Source organism: Alligator sinensis, unplaced genomic scaffold (genome assembly GCF_000455745.1).
Source record: "Alligator sinensis unplaced genomic scaffold, ASM45574v1 scaffold141_2, whole genome shotgun sequence".
Taxonomy (NCBI): Eukaryota; Metazoa; Chordata; order Crocodylia; family Alligatoridae; genus Alligator; species Alligator sinensis.
This window is the reverse complement of record NW_005842371.1, coordinates 528,839-550,136: the sequence shown is the minus strand read 5'-3', so window position 1 is coordinate 550,136 and position 21,298 is coordinate 528,839. Positions and strand designations below refer to the sequence as shown.

Genomic DNA, 21,298 nt, shown 5'->3' with positions numbered 1-21,298 from the left:
TTCCTGCTGCCCATATGAGGAGAGTCCCAGCTCCTCATAGAGGCAATAAGTGGGGATGGCTGTAAAAGAGTTAGCGTGAGTCTCCCAGGCTTTCCTCAAATGAATATCATCTGTATAAAGCTACTTCCCTCTGGGCAGAGTGGGTTGGGGTGGGGTTGGGGGACAAATAGTGTGTGAACCTGCTCACATAACTGTGTTACCTAACAGTTTGTGCTCCCTGTACTCCAGCTGCTACTGCTGTGGTGCAGACTCCCACTGAGGGATACTGGCATATCTTGTGGGGCAGGCCGGGGTCGGGGGGGGAGTGAAATATGAACTCTGGGAGCTGTTTGGAGGGAGAACCAGACTTGAGGTCCAAAGGACCTGTGGCATGGTTCTGCAAATAGGGGTGCCAAGAGCCCATTCCCCAGCCCCACAGCCACAACAGCTGAAGTCTGCACATAACAACAGTATCTGGAGTGTGGGGAGTTCAAGCCATGTCAGATAACACCACTGCTGCTGAGGTCAGATCATTGAGGCACTACTGGAAGCCCTGGGTGGTGGCAGACACCCAGGAGCACTGTCAGGGAATAGGCACAGAAAGAGTGAACTCACCTGCTGCTGCCACTGTCCCTAGTTGACCCAGAGGCAGAGGGGAGCCCAAGGGCTGCTTCTGCCCCACTTGAGATGGGGACAGTGGAGAGTGGCTGAGCAGGGTGCTAGGTACAGTTGGGACAGTGGTGATGGTGGTTGAGTTCCTCTTCTTTGCTCTGATCCTATCTGGTGGGGGACATGAGGATGGGGGCACTGGAAGTGAGCAGGGCTAGAAAGAGCCTACTGCTGATGCTGTTCCCTACTGAGCCTGACGTCCCATCCCATCCTAGGCCAACATAGGGACATACAATGAGGACAGATAGGGAGCAAGGGCAGGAAAGAGGAACCCACCCACCACCATTGCTGTCTCTGGCTGAGCTTGGCACACTGAACAGCTGCTTCCTGCAGCTGGACCCCTGCATCATTGGGGAACACTGAAGAGTCAGACAAGGACCAGTCTCACGAAGGAGAGACCCACCCTCCCCATGCTCACCTGGGAGATCTCTTGAGCCTCTTTTGCCTTACTCCACCTGTGGGCTGTTGAGAACATCTGCATGGGTGCTGGGCTCAACTGGGGACAGGAGCAGCAGCAGCTGCTGCAAGTAGGTGAATCCCTTTTTCCTCCCCCTGCCCAGAATCCCCTCCCTCTGGTGTTCCCTGTTGGCCTGAAGGGTCCAGCGATGCCTCACCCCTTCCCCACCATGGTCTGAGGAACAACGCAAGTGGCATCTGCTGCAGCCCCTTTTTCCAAATCCAGGATTCTTCCCTGAACCATCCTGAGATGACAGTTGACCCCTACTGCATTGGTCTGTTAACATTACATTTTTAACAGCTTCCACGTACCCTTAAGGGGCCTGGGGTGGTGTGGGCACTAAGGTACACAGTTGACAGCCCAGAGATCTCAAGTTTGAGGACACAGCAAAAGCACTCATGGCCCAACCCTCTCAGATTCCAACAAATCTGCAAATTCTGCTAAATACCTTGTCACAAAGACATGAAAAAGGAAAAAAAAGAAAGGACCTACCCTTAAGATTGAGTCACCAAAAAACAAAACGTAAGCAAGAAGGGTTTTGTACTAACAGTTTTTCAGAGAGTCAAATAGGTTGTAATACAATCATATTTAGGCACCCATATACACTTATATACCTAATAGGTAGTATATAATCTGGCCAACAGTATCTATCAGGTCTTAATCTTTGGTCTGGACCTCTTAACACTACCACAATAAAAAATATGTACCACTCCTAAAAATGAACTTGTGTGCTTATTTTTTTATGTGTGTAGCTCTGTGTGTGTCTGTAGATGCACGCGCACATGCACCACACATATATATGTTTATGTAAGTATTCACAAATATATAGTGTGTGTATGTGCTTAGGTATATGCTCTGGTATGTGTGTGTGTTATATACCATATACTGATGGGGTGTGTACTATATTTATCTTCTGAGCAACTAGAAAATCCATTTCTAAATACAGTTATATAGTCATTTTCTTAATTTATTTAGTAATAATATCACATGAAATTGTGTTCTAAAAAATAAATTACTATATGCTACCATAAATGAAGCACATAACTAAACATGCATATGTACTGTAGAGCTACATTTAATCTTTTTTTTTCTTATGAACATATCAGTACAAAAAACATTTCATTATAAGGACAGGATTGTTTCAATCAACCAGCACATGGATATAAGCTGCTAAGCAAAACATTTGTATGACAGAGTATATGAAAGATCTACTATCTTGGTGATGTTTTATTCCAGAAGCCTGATTTTTACTTTACTAGTGTCCATTTAATGAAATTCACTGGCAGAGCAGTTAAGGGTTCCTGTTTCAGTTGCAGAGGTGCACATTTGAGCAGCACTCTGAACCCTTGGCAAAGTCTGCACCCCATTGACTTGGCTGCCTTGTCATTCATTATGGGGAGTCAAAGGGAGTTGGTCATGATGCTGCAATGAGTTATAGAAGTTGCTGTAGTTTAACCATACTAGCTCTACAGGATTCTTAGTCTGAGTGGGTCTTTGACCTTGATATTTAAGTGTCCATTTAGTAAGCTACCATGACTTCAGACATTGAGTACACTTGATTCCAATGTGCTGGTTAAAAAAAAATGATAATTTTGGGAAACTGCAATGAAAGATCAATGCAGTATCCCATTATATCAACATACTATGAATATTACTGCTAATGCACTACAGTAGAATTAAATCAATTCAGGCCTGATTTTATGAAATTCTGACAAGCTTAAATTAGAATTTTGATTTCTCAAGCACTTCTCAAAATCATATCCTCTATCCATTACTAAAAAAAAATGTTTCGTTCTTGAGGGAAAAATAAATTCACATACAACATACCTAGTCTTTTTATGCTTGTTACTGAACAGTCTTAACATGTCAGAATTAGACACAGGCCATCAAACAGCAACTATTTCCTTCTACATAAAGGCAAAAGTAAACTAAAAATATAATTGGTGAGTTATTCCTTATAATGGCTATCAGCAATAGCAAACAAATTTTATTTTCCCACTCTAATATTCAGGTTGTGTACTGATACCCTACTACCAAAGTACAGGCAGTTCTCGACATACATTTCGAGTTACAACATTTTGCACTTACAATATTTATAAATTGACACCCTGTTTCAACTTTCTGATGTCAGTTTCAACTTTATAACACTTGATCCAATGCCACACCACACCAGTGAAGAAGTTTGGTGCGTCGCCCAGCTCCCTGGAGAACATCTGTCCAAACTTCCTTGGACACTTTCTTTAAGAAGCAGTCAAGACTCCAGAAAAACCTGCAGCCAAGACTCTTGAGAAGAATCCAGCCAAGAGCCCTTCAAAAAGTCCAGCAAAGTCACCTCAAAGAAGTCCTTCCAAATCAATATGATTGCTACTTACAATATACAGGAAAAGCTTTGTTATCTGGCACCCGTGGGGAATAGAGGGTGCCAGATAACAAAATATTCTGGATTCCTGAGCGGCCCAAACAGGCGTCTTTGCCTGTTTGGGCTGCCACCTGTCCCGCCACATCTGGGGTGTTGCCACCCCTCCTGCCGCATTGCCACCCCTCCTGTGGGCCCAGAGGAACAGGGAGGGGGGGACCCGTGCAGCCTGCTATGCCCCGGGCCGTGGGGGCTTGGCAGTGCAGGATGCTTTCTCTCGGGTTGTGGGGGCTCCATGAAACTGGAAGTGCCATGGTGGGCACTTCTGATTTCACTTTTCCCTTACAAGCCGGCATGCTGGTTAACAGAGCATGCCAGCTTGTAAGGTGCCAGTTAACACAGCTTTTACTGTAAATACATTGATGTAGATGTATTACTTATCTATAATTGATTGAGTACAAAATTCTGAGGTACTTTTGGTGAAAACAGGGTATCTGGCCTTGGTTCAGGAACCAATCCCCCATTTATAGCATTGTTTCCTATGAGTAAATTGGTTCCGAGTTACAACATTTAGACTAAGATGCGGTTTTCAGGAACCAGTTGTGTCGTAAGTCCGAGGACTGCCTGTATACTTTACTATAAATAAAGAACTACTTCTTAAAAAGATATCCTAATGGCACTGCCACTATTAATGCATTTTCAAAGTGCCACACGCTAAGCATCTGGATTTTCTTAAATCCAGTGTTGTTACATGTGCCAATAGATTACTAAGTATTACACTGAACTGATTATATTTGATTTTATTCTTGGTCTGTTCTTCCTGTGAAAACACGTTACCACATCATTGCCATGTATCTGATGCACATACTTTAGGGTTTCTTTGTATCTTAGTAATAATAACTATAACAGCAACAGCTTTTCAAATGTTTTTAGATTTTACCTCTGTGCTATGTAAAACCCATTATTTAAGTGATTGTTCTAAGGCCACAGAGAAGAACAGTTGCAAAGCAAGAATGGAAAGACTAGGTATGACATCCTCATCCTACTGTAGTCTGTAGCAAAGCTGTCGTTGACTTCAGTGAAGCCAGGATTTTACCTTAGATTTCCTTGCTTCTAGTTTTGCGTTTTTTTATTTATATGCAATACATAGTTTTCTTCCTTAGAGACATTGTATACCTGTGGAAAAAAGTATCAGTTGAAATATTTCCATATGCAAAGTAAATATTTTGTTCAATTTTATCTACAGAATGATGGATTGTTCACAACCACTTATGGTGATGGCTTTTTTAGGAATGGCCAATGTTAGTTATGATTTGTAATAATGTAGTACATGACTTTTTAACATGCATGTCAATTCAAGTGCACCTGAATTTAAAAAAATAAGTATTACAATGCTGTTTAGGGATAATATAATTTGGTGGTACAGCAAGGGCCTTAACAGACCTTATATTTAATATCTGGTTTAAAAAGGAAATCAAACAATAAACAAGAGTGTGCTTTGGAACCATTGGAAATGTAATAATTCATAACTTGTAATATATTTGCAATATGATGTTTTTAAATTAAGCAAATATGCCATATAGAAGCAGAGACCCTTTTTTGAAGAATAATCTTTGTAAAAATATAGAAGGAAGAAAATTTAAAATTGAAAGAAAATTGTTACTGATAGAACTATAAATTAGAACAGGTTTCATGCCAGCAAAACTTGCTTCTTAAAAATCTGGCAAATGCAAATGAGGTGGTCAGATGTTGTTTCTTTAAATAACAATGGCCTGTAGGAGCCGAAAGCATATCATGATGTCCAGTGGAATTGGAGGCTGAATGTCATTTCCATCCAGGCGTAGATAGCGGAGGCGTGGGAAATCATTGTAGGGAACATAGTCTTCTATGCTAATGGAGGCTGGACAAATTTGAGTGCCACTGACATCTGCAAATACAGATAACTTGTATGAAAAAATGCATTTTAATATTGTTATCTCTAAAATGTGTACTTGTTATTTTTAATTTAAATTATAAAGTAGGCTATGATACACAGGCAGTTCAATTTAATTTCATACCAGGTTTACTACAAATTCATATTCTAGAGAGGAACTAGAATTCATTCCTAAATCTGGATGGTGGGAAAATTGGCCATTAAAGTATTAGGATGAATTTTGTTTGCAATGTATTTATTATAAACCAAGTTGTGATTTTGACTTTAGTGAGGGCAGAATGAGGTCAGCAGTGTCTGAAAATTTCATCCTGGGTGTCTGTACATTAACTGCGGCAAATATATTGTCTGTTCTATTATATTTAAAATCCAGAAATTTATAAATAAAAGGTTCATACAAGCATCTTTTTATAATGTTAGCATACTAAGCCCTCCTCCTCTCCTACATCATGCTCTCCAATAGTTTAATTAAACATGAACATATGAAAAATAGCAGAATTGTAAAAGGGCACATAGCCTTACTGCATATCAACCACTAGACAATAACTGCCTGCATGCATCTTTTTACTCCATGGTAAACAGAACTGGTAATGTAGGCCCCTCTCCCTGAAATCTAAGTTACTATGGCTGAATTTCTGCTTCCCTGGGGGTGTGAGAATGCACATGGACAGTCACTGCAGAGCAGCTAATATATGGTAAAGCACCCTCTTCTTATCTCATAATAAGCTGTACATTTATCCATACATATATTAACCGATGAAATGGCAGGTTGGCAATCCTGTTTTGACAGGTAAGAAACAGATGCATCTCTTTTAAAGAAATATATGTCTCATTTTATTTGAAATAAGATTTGATACTGTGGCTTTCATTATTCATCACTTTTCATGAGTTAGAGGTGTTAGCTTCTTTACACTGGCCCTCCTAAATACCATCTGTAATATCAACTGGGTATTTTCCACTTTTAATCTTAAACACTTGTGCAGGGATGTTGAACAGCTGCCATATTTCAGGCAGTAGTTGGTTTTATCTTAGTTATTGCTGAAGTAACTTTTATACATTGAGAATGTCAAACTTGTTGGGTCCAATTGTGGCATTAAGCTATTGACCTGTCTGCCTGAAGCTGTTATTGGCCCAAGGCCACCTCCCCTAAAGAGCGTGAAAGGAGATTGAGAGTTACTGAGAGAGAGAGATTTTTCTTAGAACCTCCATACAAGCATACATAAAACAGTTCCTAATTAAACATTTTTCATCAACACTACAAAGGTTTTCTGATGTTAGCAACACAGTATATATATTGAATGTCCTCAAGTGTCCATGAAATTTTTTAGTGAAACTTTACTTTTTCTCATCATCTTTGCACGAACAGACCTGTCTATAATGTCATTGGAACATTAACTTATACTTGGATTTTGTCTTTTAAACCCCCCAAAGCCAGAAGCCTTTTATTTTTAAGTGATCCTTTTTTGTAAGAATACAAATCTATCACAGAAGCAAGACAAATAGATTGAGTTACCCAAAAATTGCCAGTACAACTAACATACCAAGTGCAGCCTCCTTAAAAATGGTTGACTAATGTTTATAAAATGCTTGGTATTTTTTGAAGAAGAATTAGTTCTTGTAATTATTTAATTATATGGTGGTTGTTTTTAAGTAATATTTATTATTCAGAAGGATAGACATAGGCTATCTACTTACAGAAAGGTTTTATATCTATAGTTTCTTATGACTAAATATGTCCTGAGACTGATTTACTTTATTTGTGCATTTAAGTTTTCAACTTGCAATAAAGTTCATTTTTATGCATCCCACTATGAAACTAGAAGCTGCCAAGTGCTATTTCATCACGATTGTAATTATTAAAATGTGATTTTGAATGATCCCAGTTAGGCAAAAAACTGCTGTTTCAGGACACTTGGAAATTAGAACACCACGCAAAGCCACATGACAATCTTTATAGAAGACAGTCATCATCAGGTCTAGGTACATTCATTCAAAAAGCCTGAGGCAGAATCAGTTTAAGTTTATGTGGTTTTCTGTAAGCAGCATAGTTTAGATCGGCAGTTAACAGAGCACACATTTGCACTTTGGTGGGGGTGCAAATCTTAAACTGTGTTCAGTCATTTTTAAACCAGTTTATATATGCCGAACGTCTGTTCTATTATGGGCATAGACTGTTTTTGTGTGCCAAACATCTGTTCTGTTAGAGATATAAACAGGTTTCCGATCACTTATACCAGTAAAAGTATAATGTCTGTACCTGGCCCAAATAAGAAACAAACCAGAACAACAAGCCATCTAAAATAACTCAGCAGGCTGAGGCTCTCTTTTGTATCTCTCATACTAGACTTCTTCAAGCCCATTTGTGACCCAGGCTGCCAATAAAATGAAGACATCTTTCCTCATTCCATCACACCATTGTGGGACTAATACACTTGCTGATTTTTGGAATGAGATACAAGAGGAAAATCTTCATGCCAGTGTCCTTTATTCTTTGTCTGCCAGAGCTCTGGAATGGGCTTTTGACTAAGAAGTAGTATTTGACTCAGAAGAAGTAGTATCAGTGAGGTTGAAAAGTAATATATTTTAACTACTTAAATTCTTCTGCCTTATACTGCCTCATATATATAGGCAGGCAGGGAGAAACCTTCCCCTGGAGATGGGATTTTCATTCTTGTACCTACATGGACAGTAATCACAATACGCTGTGTAATGACTAAATAAGGGAATACACATAAAAAAAGATTCCTTAGGATATGGAAGAGTCTCCATTGATGCCTAATGTAGTAGTCCTGCTTAAATACACATGGGCAGGCAACTGCAGGACATCCTCTTCCATTCTGTGGCTAGGAGAGATCTTCAGTAAAGTCTGTGGATTATCTTTACCACTATAGGGATAAAACATTTTTGAAAGCCACACTTTGAGGGTCAGCACTGGTCTGAGCTGAGGAGAAGTGAGGAAGTCAGGGCTATTCAATCCCTGTTGCTTTGAGCCGCAGTTGTTAGGGTCCATCAGGAGTACTGGGGTCAGTGGTTTATTTCTCAAGACACATAGTAAAAAACAGCAAGAATATGAAGCTGATCTTAAAAGAAAATCCATACTTGAAAGGAAAACTAAAAACTGGGCAAAACAGTTGCCTTTTTTGGATGTAAAATACAGGAAGGACACAAAAACTGTCCCAAATTCAGGACTGTCACAGAAAACTCAAGACAGTCACTTTAGCGATACTCCAGACTTCCAAAGATGAATTGGGGCCTACACCCCCCGCCTCCAACAAGATCCCGAAAATGGAGTTGAAAGGAACCATTTTGCTCTATGTCTTGGGACTTCAAATTCTCATCTTTGTTTGGGACACCATACCAGGAGCTGAGAGGGAGCTTTTGCAATCTCCTGCTACCTCCACTCACTCATCTCTGCAATCTGGAATCTGCTTTATTCTGGTTATGTCATTTTTTCTCCTTTGCTATATTGGCACTGATCACTGTCTTCTTTGATCACCCCTTTGTTGGTACTATAATTGCTGTTCTACCCAAGCTTACTATCCCTGCCAATTGTACTCACATACTCCATAGTATTTCTGTCCCTCTGTTCTCCTCTCTCTCTCATCTTTTCCAACACTCCCTTTTTCCCCAATTTAGCCTCATATGAAATCCCCTGAATACTATTTTTGTCTTTTTAATTAAAATACATATGTAAATATGATAGACGTGCTTAAATGGCTTGGACCAATTTGATACGTGTGCATTGTCACATTTTTACTGTTGATTTTTTGTGTGCTTTGCCATTGTTTTTGCTGTTCTTTATATCACATGGTCTTTCAGAAAGGATCTTAGATAAAATCTAAGCATCTTTGAAACCTGTGTCAAGACCCTCATTAGTTTCAACAAGGCCTAAGTTTCATCCTATGTCATCCTGTATTTATACAATCCCAAGCAAAATGGAGCCTTGAACTTTACAGAGGAAGTTAAGTTATACTGTAAAATAAACAAATAAGGGAGAACACACTATGTGAAAAACTAATATTGATGTATAAGCCAACAACCTACTATACTACAGTACTGGCAAATGTGACATTCAGTTTTCATTTGATTCCTAGAAAGGAACAAAGACTAATGCCAAACAGAAAAAAAAGTGAACTTAGTTTGGAACCACTGTATAGAGAAACTAGATCCAAGAGTCTAAAATATGTTTTCTTTCATCAGCTTTTAAAACTAATTAAGCATTCTTTTCACTAGCTCTGAACAGAACAAAAAAACTGATCTGCAAGTTGATGTCACTTCTGCTTTCTGCCAGGGAAAATTATATTCATCTGTCTTTTGCTCTTTGATACTAAAGGTCTTCTGAGGTCTTAGATGTCAGAGCTAGTAGTTAATACAGTAGAATATTTGCAGTTATCACATACTTTTTTGACAGCACTAGTGAAATATGGTGATACAGTGAATCATTGATGTCTTTGTGTTGACTCCTTTTGCTTTACCTATATGTTTTTATATCCAGGGCAATTAATTGTATAGTTTTAGCTTGTTAAATTTGAAATAACTGGCACAGAGGCATAAACTTTTTGTAGGCAACAGCCTACTTCATCAGATGCTTCATTAGTATCTAGCAAGTAGGGTGTCACCTTTGAAAACTTATGCTTCACTATACCAGTTAGTCTCTAAGGTGTAACCCTGCCTACTTTCTGCCTGACTTTTGACTAATACAGCTAACTACATCTCTCTAAAGCTGAAATAATAGTGGATTTGGGGTTAGAATACTGTTTTCTTGTATCTGGTTTTCTTCCACAGTTCATGAAAAACCAAGGCTAATATTTTCAAAATGCTTGAGTAAGAAGCCTAGATCCTATTTTGAAGCGTGATTAAGACACCTGAGAGACGTTAACTGCCTCTGTCTCTGCCCCTAGATGCTTTTTAATCTTTTAGCCTTGATATTTTGTGTCTTTAAAAAAAATAGCATTTCAACCCTATTTAAAAACTTGGCTGCTGCCTAATATACCAGGCATATCCTTACTGATCCCATTCCACCAATTTCAGCTAAGTGTCCATTCAAATAAGAGCAGATAGCATATACAACTGGAGTTCTGCAGTGGCAGGATTTAGTTAAATCCTGTTGTAATCAATGGATAATGACATTTGCTCAGTAGGCAAGTTGTCATGAGCCCTAATTCTAATTACATTTCAGACTTCTAGTAGTCCACTAAAATGACATCCAGCTGTACAGAATTAATACCTCTGTATAAAGTGTGACATTTTTGGCTTTGTAAACTTGGGCATTGCAAGTGTATTTAATTAGCCTGATTTATTAGTAGACATTTCATCTTAGGTTAACAGTGTATGAGTTACTGTATCATCTTTTTTCTAAGAAGCCATTAGTTATAATATACGTGTGAGATTTTCATATGGTAATACTATATCACATAATAATATGGAATTGGTTTGCTAATTCATATACCATGTTAGCTGGCTTAGTGGTGAAGGAATGCTAGAGAAAGAAGAGGACTGTATGTTAGGCCAAAGCATTAATGGTTCAATATGGGTAAACATGGAAATGTTTAGTTAATTTTGCCAAAAAATATTAGCAAGTGGTCATTTAAGTTTTGTTTTATGGGATAAAATAATTTGAACTACAAGCAAAAAAAAAAGTTGAATACATTCGGTTAAGCTGGGTGATTTAGTTTTATATGATTGGGTAGCTAGGAAACATTATTGGTATTTCTGCTCTTAATATCCTCAGTAGTCTTATGTCTGAATAGATTCTAGGAGTAAACTGAAATGCATGACGCTGACATACTGACACGTTTCATTTGTCTTGGAAATGGGAGTCAAGGGCTAACTCCTAAAATCTTTACTCAAACAAACTTTTGTTATGTCAGTATTAGTTTTTCTCGTGACAGGACTGAGTCAGGACTTTGGCATTTAGCCCACAGAAACAAAGAGATGGAAAATATGTATAGCCTGAAGCTTTTAAATCCAGGTCCTTATTAGTCTTTAGGCATATAGACAGATAATGTTGATTATGGGTACTGGTGTTAAAAAACAGGTGTGTATAATTAGGCTCTCAACTCAACCTTCAGGTAAAAAGCCAGGAAAATAAGTAGCCAAATGCTCTTTTTAATCTCAGGAGGAACAGTAGAGTGATTGCAACTTTGAAAATGTAACCTGTTATATAGTTGGCTAAATGTGGTTTTAATACTCTACCTTGATTTTTTTTCTTTAATCTCTTAGCTTCTACATATAAAAACTAGATTTCCTGGTATAATATGGCTGATTTCATGCACATTTGGGAATGTGAGTGCCAAAGTACACTTGAATGTGCTCATTTATCTGTTTTACATGCTAGACACCATATATATTCAGATAGGTCAAACAAATATGTTCTTAGAAATGATATAGTATAGGCACTATCTGAGAATCTGAATTGGCTAATTAAGCTCATCTTCCTCATCTCCCTGTCAATGCATGTTTTCCTTAAAGCATATTTTTGAGTTTTTAACTCAGTAAGTATTCTTACAACTTTTTTCAAATTGATTCTAACATTATCAAGATTGATTGCACAAAATATTTTAATCTTCTTAGTAAAATATAAAGAAATTTAAACCATTCAAAGTCTTCTGAATTTTGAAAAATAGCTCTTGGGCATAATGAGATACTGAAGTGGTTCATTGGGGAGAAGAGAGACTTTCACAGATTTTAATTCTTGTTGTTAATTCACATTTAACAGTAGACACTTACTTTGGATCCTGTTGTGATCAAGGTGAAGATGCTCAAGTTGAGCACTGATAGGTGGAATTTTAGTGAGCTGGTTGTGTGACAGCTGTAGGTCTAAAATAGATGAAACATTAAACACATTTGGGGGAATACCATCATCAGATAATTTATTGTAGTTCAGTCTAAGGAAAGTCACTTTGGGTATCGCATTAAAATAGTTTTCTGGTATCACTTCAATAGAATTGTTGTCTAAAAACAGCTGCATCGTATTCGCTGGAAGGCTTAATGGCATTTTCTTGAGTGAATTTTTTGCTATGTTGAGTTGCATGAGACTGTTGAGTCCCTGGAAGGTGTCACTTTGAAGAGCACTGTCCAACAGCATGTTGTGGTGCAGATCTAGCAGCGTGAGGTTTTCCAAGTTGCTAAAGACTCCCTCAGGAATCCGAGAGATGTTGTTTCTAGCCAGTCTCAGCTGCTCCAGGCTTGTTGGTAAAGGAGCAGGCACCTCCTCCAATTCATTATCTTCCAGAAACAAGTAAAGCAACCTCTTCAATTTGCTCAGTGCACCATTTTCAATCCCCTTATTGGTGATTTTGTTTTTGTTTAAATTTATCCATCTCAGATAAGTGGCATTTACAAAAGGCTTCTCAGAAATTGTTTCAATAAAGTTGTTTTGAAGATAGAGGTACCAAATTCTTGCTGGGATTGCAGGTATTTCTTTAAGTCCTTTGTTATCACAGTATAAAGCATTAGGGAAACCGGGAGGGCAGAAGCATTCTTTTGGACATTCGAAGGTGAAGTAAGGCCAGTCCTCAGGATCTGTCACATCATAGGCTTGTCTCACAATTCGAGTCCACACAGTATTGGTCAAGAAGAATAGCAAAAGGCTGGAATAGATGTTTACTGCCATTGTTTGCCTTAGAAAGGGAAAAAAACAATTATCTGTCTCCAGTTAAAATACCCCTTAACAACATCCTGGATATATTTAACTTAATAATTAAATAATTTTGTTTTGTTTCTGTTTTTTCCCTTAGGAAAGGACCATATTCTGCCATCTGTGACATCACTTTATAGTCATATAAAGGTATCAAATACTAAGACTTTTCAGCTTTGAACGATATACTTGTGATTCAGGTTAAATTTCATGCTGCTAACGCATTAAATTGGGTGTTCAGTCTTTTCAAAGAACCTGGAAATACTGACCATTTTCTGATATTAAATCATGAGTTCTATAATTCTGAAAAAAGTTATATTGGATGCCTTTACAGAATCATTTTTGTGCAAGCCAATAGTTTGAATATCACAATATGTAAAGAGAACTACACACTCTAATATGTATTCCTCCCTTAGTCATATGGTTTTACTTTTTTCTTCCTAAATTATAAGGACATATGGATCAAATTTTCCAGGGCCTTTTCTCATCACACACAAGAAAGATCAAAAAGCATTTAACAGCTGTTTGTTGGGCATGTTCCTAAAAAGCCTAGAAAAAAAAACTACTTGAATAATTCATTCCCCCCATCAGTCCCCCATCTCAAATTATTGGATTTCTTCTTTAAAAAGCACTAAAAAATACTTAAAGAATAAACCATAGATCTCAGGTTTTACTGTGTTTCATAAAACATGCATTTTCATTCATTTGGTACCCAGTTCACATTCATATTTGTTCACTGTAAGTTAAGCATTTGCCATTATTAGACAATGAAAGAGACATCAACTGATCATTTATTCCTCCAGACAATGTGGGGATAGCATAGCAACAGTGCTTCATAAACTCTGTTATTTTATTCGCTTTTTGATAAAGAGTGGAGAGCATTTTGCATCCAGAGGTCAATAGTACAGATGTGTTGTGAAACACAGAAAGTTTACTGCCAAAACTAAAAATCATATTAAAAAATCCTGATACCATATGTGCAAGAGTTAAATGACTAATTTTGTTATTAATTCTATACAAAATGTGGTAATTTCTTGCTATTGGTTATTTTCATTTGTGTAATTAGCAAGTGCATTATCCCACAGATCTGCTAGCCTCAGAAATTGCTGGATATTGGGAAACATTCCAAAAAGTACAAATAAAAGATGTCTTGGGAATGTCATGTTTGATTTACACAATGAAATCACATCCCACGTTACATAAATATCTACACCCTTAACATCAGTTTGTAAAGTAATACAAAATAATTTACCTTGCTAGTCAAGTTAGTGGAGGTGTCTGGAGCTTGTTAGAAATCTCTTTTAAAATTAAACCTTTGGTTGCTACCACTTATTCTGTCCTCCTGAGATTAGTAGCATATAAAGCTGAAAGTACACATGAGCATCCCCTGACACATTACCATGTTATACCCTATTAGCTATTGCATCTAACTTGACAATGCTTCAGAATCTAGCCTTACCTCAGCTTTCTTGGATCTTGTCCTCTTTCTATTGGTCTCTGTTGTTAGACTGTAATCGTTTGAGGCAGGCTACATGCCGTGTTTTATGAATACAGCCTAATATATACGCATCAGTGACTACAGCTTTTAACCCCTAAAATAACTAAGAAACCTCAGCACCTAGACACAAAAATACAGGAAATCCTGTCTAATGTCAAGCAGTCACAGTATTAAAGGCATTTTCACTCAATTTATTTCCAGATTTTAACAGATGACAGTGATTGATCTAGATGAAATAGGTAACATAAAATGCACCTTTTTTCAATCACTGTATTATGTGAAGTTACATTTTATAAAAAAAGTTTGCTTACATCATAATTCATTTTCATATCTATGTTGGGGCACAAAAAATTAAAACCAGTTGCTACGGAAATCTTTTATTTGATTTTGATGTAAAACAGATGCAGGGATGCCATTTAAATATATAGTTCTTGATTAGTGAAAATAGATCATGATACCATTTGCTAAGTAATTTTTAATAAAATGTATTTTAATTTCTGTCAAAATTAGGTGATGTATTTTGATACTCATTTCATAAAGAGATTTTTGTGCACTCTTCTACAGAGACAATACACTCTTTAGTGCCTCTTGCTGTGAGGTCCATTTTTAATCATTATTGCACCAACAAAACATCTTGTGTCTAACTGGTTTTAAACAAGTATTTTCCATCCATTTTACTACCCAAGACATAACTCATGCTTCTTACACTGCAATTTGGGGCAGGGGGGAGGAGGTTCTAGTTTAGATTCAAGGTAAGAGTTTAATTAAAGGAAAATCAGACATATTGTAGAATAATGCAATGACACATGTTAAAAAGAGAGAAGTTTACTTAAAATACTGCTAACATAAAATGCATTTTACTATCTATGTAGATCTTAATACACAGGGGTCTCATGATTGATGCAGTACCATTTAGGTTTACTCTTGCCTGATTTGATTGAATACAACCTTATAAATAAATATTTTATAATACTGAATAATTGACTTCCCAAATACAGCAGGAGGCAAAAAAGTGTAACAGCGTTTTAGCGTAAGAGCTTCATAATATAATATTATCACCTTAGCTGTTTAATTTGTCTGTTCATTTATTTGTTTGCCCGTCAGTCGTTCTTTCAAAAAGTGCTCAATTCTCATTGCCTCCATTAAGGCTTAAGTGCAACACAAAGTTAAGCATATATTAGACTATATTTCAGCAAAGGAATATATTTATGCAATACCCCTTCTTGTTCAGTAAAGCACTTAAGCACTTGCTGAAGTCCTATTATCATCATCAGAATTGACACATTCAATTGTCATGAAGCATATGCTTAAGTGCTTCACTGTATCGAGGGTTCAAATCTCTAAGAGACTTTAGTTATTTATAGGTTATTAATTAATAGTTATTCACAAAGCTGAATACTATTTTTATACAACATGTATATTTTAAAAGCCTAAATCAACTCAAAGTAATATTTTAATTCTAGATCAAAAAATAAAGTCTGTAATATTGAATAGAAGTGATCAATAAGGTTGCAAAAATTAGATCTATCATGCTATTCCCATCCAAGCCAGAATTCAGAACAGTCCCTTAGGCACCTATACTTGCAATACCTTATTATTAGGCTTCTTGCTCCAGAAGCTCATTCAGCTGGAGCAGTTCAGGTACCTAGGATCCTTATATAGCTTTTGCAGGGACTTTGGTGGTATCTATGAATAATTCAGGTTTAGGCATCTAGGTACAGAGAATAGGAACTAGTACGTGCCTTGAAAAGGCAATTCAGTCCTGGCAGCAAGGATTAAAACCAGGATTCCTCATTCCATAAATTATGTATGCATTTTATATTAAACAGATATTCATTTAAAAACAAGAAATAATGGTAAACACAGGGACTAAAACCCAAAATTACCCTTTTCCAGTGGGTGCCACAAACAGCCTATAGAAGGAGACTCCATCTGGCTTGCTTTCCTTCTGGTCATATGTCTTGTATTATTATATTTATATAGCCCCAAGCTCAAAAGGAGGAGGTGGAGAATGTCTCATTCAGCCTGCTGTTATAGCCCGGTGGTTCAGGCATCTTCCTTGGAAGTGGAAGATGTGGGTAAGAATAGGCCTAGAATGTAGGATTCTTAATTCCTGGACAGGTTCTCTAGGTACTAGGCTACCAGGCAAATGTGGGCACCACCACCACCATCACTATCAGCTTTAAACTGAGTTCAGTACTGTCTATATGAATTAAGAATGAGCTCTGTGGACCTACCAGAGCAGGAGAACAGGTCTGCTGATTTGAATTGTTCTTTGTTAATTAGGCAGCAAAAATCTACCAAAGACCCAGTTAGACATCTTGGCTGCCTATACACATGCTCAGGGTTGCAGGGGTGGGATGTTTTAGTTAGAGCAGTTCCTGGACAGCTGCCCCGATTAAAATGGCTCACCATCACATGTATTAAGCCCCCACATTTTTAAATGGCCGTGGGATGCTTTATCTAAAGCTCATTCAACAAGCTTAGAATGCTGGAGTGTACTAATTAGAACACGGAACAGACTCAGTTAATTGCGTCTCGATTAATCAAGTCTCAATTAATCAAATCTGCTCTGATTCATTCTAATTAGAATGTGAATGACCATATATATAGGCAGCCCTAAAGAGTCCATTTAAATCCTGGCTGTAGTCCTTGAATCATTTAATCTGATCTCTGAGCAGTGGTAATATTGTAGCTTTCTCCTATAGTTTCTAAAAATGAAAAATAAGAGTGTTTGACAGTTAGAGTCAACTGGTAGTTAGAAACATAGTTACATGTATTTTAAAATACAATTTCATGATGGGTTGCTTATGATTTTGGACTATTCACCTTGAAATTCATATTCATCATCATTGCAAAAGCTGGCCAGTGCAACATTTTGAATTTTGCTTCAAGTCAAGTCACAGATTTTCCTTCATGCGTTGTTCCTTTCTCCCTATCTCATGCTACTATTTATTATTTAAATAGGCCAATATGTATAGAATGCTAAAAATACAATAACTAGCTTTAAAAAGTGGCTAATTATTTGTGGTGTCTTCATTTTTTAGTGTTCTTCACGAGACATTTTGAAGAGGCCTGATTGTTGGAGTGGGCACTTGGAATTTGTAAAAATCACACCTCTTTAAGATGTTTCAAATTAAGCCACCACATGTCAAAGGATGTCAAATCATTGTTGCTCATGATAATCATAGCTACTTATACAGAAGAATAACAGCAGTAAAAATACATGAGGAGTTTGCATGGAGTTAAAGAAAAACAAGGGCTGAAATTATAAAGATCTTCTGAATTCTCTGTTCAGTAATAAAACCCATCCAAGCACTGTATGCCAATGTCAGTTTTTGCTCCAATTTTTTTAGAAAGATGAACTGCCCCTTTGTGTTTTGTTATCCAGTATAACATATAACGAATTCAGGCCTAATCAATGAAAGATTAAGGAAAAATCAACCCAAGACAGGACAGCTTTCACACAGCTTTGCTTGGGCATATGTTGCTGTCTTCATCTCCCTTAGCAGAGCTGCATGCAGGTACATACTCCAAATGCTTGAGTCACTATAGGACATGGAAAACTGAGACTACATGCAGGACTAGCTGCCAGTGAGGGATCAGAGAGCTGAAATGAGATACTTCTTTCAGTCTTGGCTGCCAGGCCTCTCAGATTTCATCACGAAGGAAGCTCTGGTCAGCAACAACTCTATGCACAGTTCATTACCAAAAAAACCCCAGAAGCAGGACACTAGTAAAACTAGCTCATCATCCACCTGGATTACTGCACGGTTAAGTAAATACACAGGTGCGAAATCCTCATGACATGCCATCAGCATGCCTCCCCGTGCAAGTCCAGTGGAGTAATAGATTTTCAACTTCAACTTCAGAATATTCTCCTGGGGTAGTTCAGTTCAGAAGAGAAAAGCAATATGTGAACAGGCCATTTGAAAAGAGAGCTCAGCTTCTACATGAAGTTTCCAACTCTGTCAAACATGCTTCATTATGGAAATATTTGGCTGTCCATCCTCAGTCTTTCTCTATTTTGAGCTCTTTACCATGGTGACTTCATAAAGATTTCATAATCCTGGGCCAGGGACTGAAAATGATGTTAGTTTTGGCTGGCTTGATTTAATTTACCTCCTTGTTGTAAATCTGTTGCCTCAGTTTGCCATCATGCTTTCAGCAATCAGCATTACTTGCTGTCGCTATTAAAACTGAAGACATTTGGTCTCCTGTAGGGCTTGGGATTTAAGCTCTTAAAATGTCAGTTGTACAATTGTATATGTGAAAATATCTCTGTCATTACGTGCCTAATTAGTGCATGAATGAATCATACAGAAACAATGGGAACTGATGAAAACAAGTAGGTGCTTAGATCCTTAATTGCCTGTTTGCTAGGCAACTAATGGATTTGTAGGTGGGTAAATAAAGATGTTAAGTGGATATGCAATTCCACTTTCCTTCTAGTTTGTGTAATTCTGTTCCTGACATTTTAATAATTGGACCTTCATGAATTAAACATCACAAGGCCAGTGAAGGCAGACCATCCATTGCTAATAATCTCTTGTTATTCCTGCTTGATTATGTCAGGAAGCACTAGTACAAAGATGATTCCATTGTGATGTTTTTTGCAGTCAGACAATAAATAATGAAGGCCTAAGGACATCATGAGATAGTTAAAAAGGAGAAATAATCTAGAAGAGAATTTGTATACATCTTAGGGAATGAGGATCTCAGATTTATTTTTTTGGCAGGGGGAGAGGGGGAGAGATACAATAGAGATTGGACATACACTAGAACTGTGCTTCTACTAGGGTATTGCTCAGCACATAAAAACTCCAAATCACCCAAACGGTTTAGATAATGATTTGCTAATGTCATAAGCTTTCATAGAATCATAGAATCATAGAAGTAGGGCCGGAAGGGACCTTGTAGATCTTGAAGTCTGACCCCCTGCCTAAGCAGGAGGAAAACTGGGCTCAAATGACCCCAGCCAGGTAGGAATCGAGCTGCTTCTTAAAGCCCCCCAGTGTAGAAGCCAGCACGACTTCCCTTGGAAGTTGGTTCCAGATCCTAGCCACCCTAAGTGTGAAGTAGTTCTTATGGATGTCTAATCTAAACCTACTCTCCAACAACTTGTGGCCGTTATTCCTTGTTATCCCGGGGGGCGCTAGGGGAAACAAGGTCTCCCCCGAACCCTTCTGGTCCCCCCTAGTGAGTTTATAGACTATCACAAGGTACCCCCTCAGCCTTCTCTTGTGAAGGCTGAACAGGCTCAGGTCCTGTAGCCTCTCATTGTAGGGCCTGCCCTGCTGTCCCTGGATCTTGCGGGTGGCCCTCCTCTGGACCCTCTCAATGTTGTCCATATCCCTCTTGAAGTGGGGTGCCCAGAACTGAACGCAGTATTCCAGCTGTGGCCTGACCAGTGTTGCATAGAGGGGGAGGATCACCTCCTTGGCCCTACTTAAGATGCACCTGTGGATGCACAATAGGGTCCGGTTGGCCCTGCCGACTGTGACCTCGCATTGTCGGCCCATGTTCATCTTGGAGTCAATGATGACTCCAAGATCCCTTTCTGCCTCCATGCTCTCAAGAAGGGAGTTTCCCATCTTATAAGTGTGCTGCTGGTTACTACTGCCCAAGTGCAGCACCCTGCACTTGTCAGTATTGAAATGCATCCTGTTTTTGTTAGCCTACCCCTGCAACCTGTCCAGGTCTTTCTGCAGTCTTTCCCTCCCTACTAACGTGCCCATCTCACCCCAAATTTTGGTATCATCAGCAAATTTGAAGAGGTTTCTTTTCACCCCATCATCCAAATCGCTGATAAAGAAATTGAACAGTGTGGGCCCAAGGACCGAGCCCTGGGGGACTCCACTGCCCACTTCCCCCCAGGTCAAATATGACCCGTCCACCACCACCCTCTGAGTACGACTCTTCAGCCAATTTGCAATCCATCTGACTGTGTAGGCATCGATGCCTCAGTCACCTAGTTTTTTAATGAGGATGGGGTGGTCGACAGTGTTAAAGGCCTTACTGAAGTCCAGAAAGACTACATCCAAGGCGACACCTGCATCCAATGCTTTTGTGTCCTAATCGTAAAAAGCAATCAGGTTGGTCTGACATGACCTGCCCCTAATGAAACCATGCTGGTTGCCCTTGAGCATCATCCCCGATGCCGACCCATCACAGACGTGCTCCTTGATGATCTTCTCAAAGAGTTTCCCCAGGATTGAGGTAAGACTGACAGGCCTATAGTTGTCCGGGTACTCCCTCCTCCCTTTTTTAAAGATGGGGACCACATTGGTCATCTTCCAATAATCTGGAATCTGGCCCGAGCACCATGAGCACTCGTAAAGCCATGCCAAGGGCCCTGCAATAACCCCTGCTAGCTCCCTCAACACCCTGGGATGGAGAGCATCTGGACCTGCTGACTTGAACACGTCCAGCCCCTCCAGAAGCTCTCTAACCCAGTGCTCCTCAACCTTAGGTCTTGAGGCATTCCCCTCGAGTCTGTCTTGAAACACGGTTCGAGGGTCCCGGTCCCTGCACAAGAAAACGGAGGTGAAGAATTTGTTAAAGAGGTCTGCCTTCTCTTCTGGTGCAACCACCAGATTGCCCAGCGTATCTTGCAGGGGCCCCACATTTCCCAGCGCCTTCTTCATCATCCCTATATATTTGAAAAAGGACTTTTTATTATCTTTGATCTTGGATGCTAGTCCTAGCTCTATGTCCACCTTAGCTTTCCTAACAGCCCCCCTACAGGCCCGAGCAGTGGAGGTATACTC

At 38.7% G+C, this 21,298-nt stretch overlaps 1 protein-coding gene across 2 annotated transcripts; it reads right to left on the bottom strand.

Moving 5' to 3' along the window:
- Nucleotides 1-5,218: 5,218 nt before the first annotated feature.
- Nucleotides 5,219-16,469, bottom strand: KERA (keratocan). 2 transcript variants are annotated; one of them, XM_006029294.1, is made up of 3 exons: nucleotides 16,415-16,469; nucleotides 12,121-13,013; nucleotides 5,219-5,388 (listed from the first exon to the last, which is right to left on the bottom strand). In XM_006029294.1, the coding sequence occupies exons 2-3, from the start codon at nucleotides 13,004-13,006 to the stop codon at nucleotides 5,219-5,221; spliced, it is 1,056 nt and encodes a 351-aa protein (XP_006029356.1). In that variant the 5' UTR covers nucleotides 13,007-13,013; nucleotides 16,415-16,469. The 2 variants fall into 2 exon arrangements, with proteins under 2 accessions (XP_006029356.1, XP_006029357.1); XM_006029295.1 differs by lacking the exon at nucleotides 16,415-16,469 and adding an exon at nucleotides 14,490-14,526.
- Nucleotides 16,470-21,298: the final 4,829 nt, after the last annotated feature.

Excerpts from the sequence above, each read along its gene's own strand:
- KERA (XM_006029294.1), bottom strand. The coding sequence starts at position 13,006 with ATGGCAGTAAACATCTATTCCAGCCTTTTGCTATTCTTCTTGACCAAT. Across the intron at positions 5,389-12,120 it reads TGATCACAACAGGATCCAAA|ATGTCAGTGGCACTCAAATT; the intron begins GTAAGTGTCTAC and ends CTGTATTTGCAG.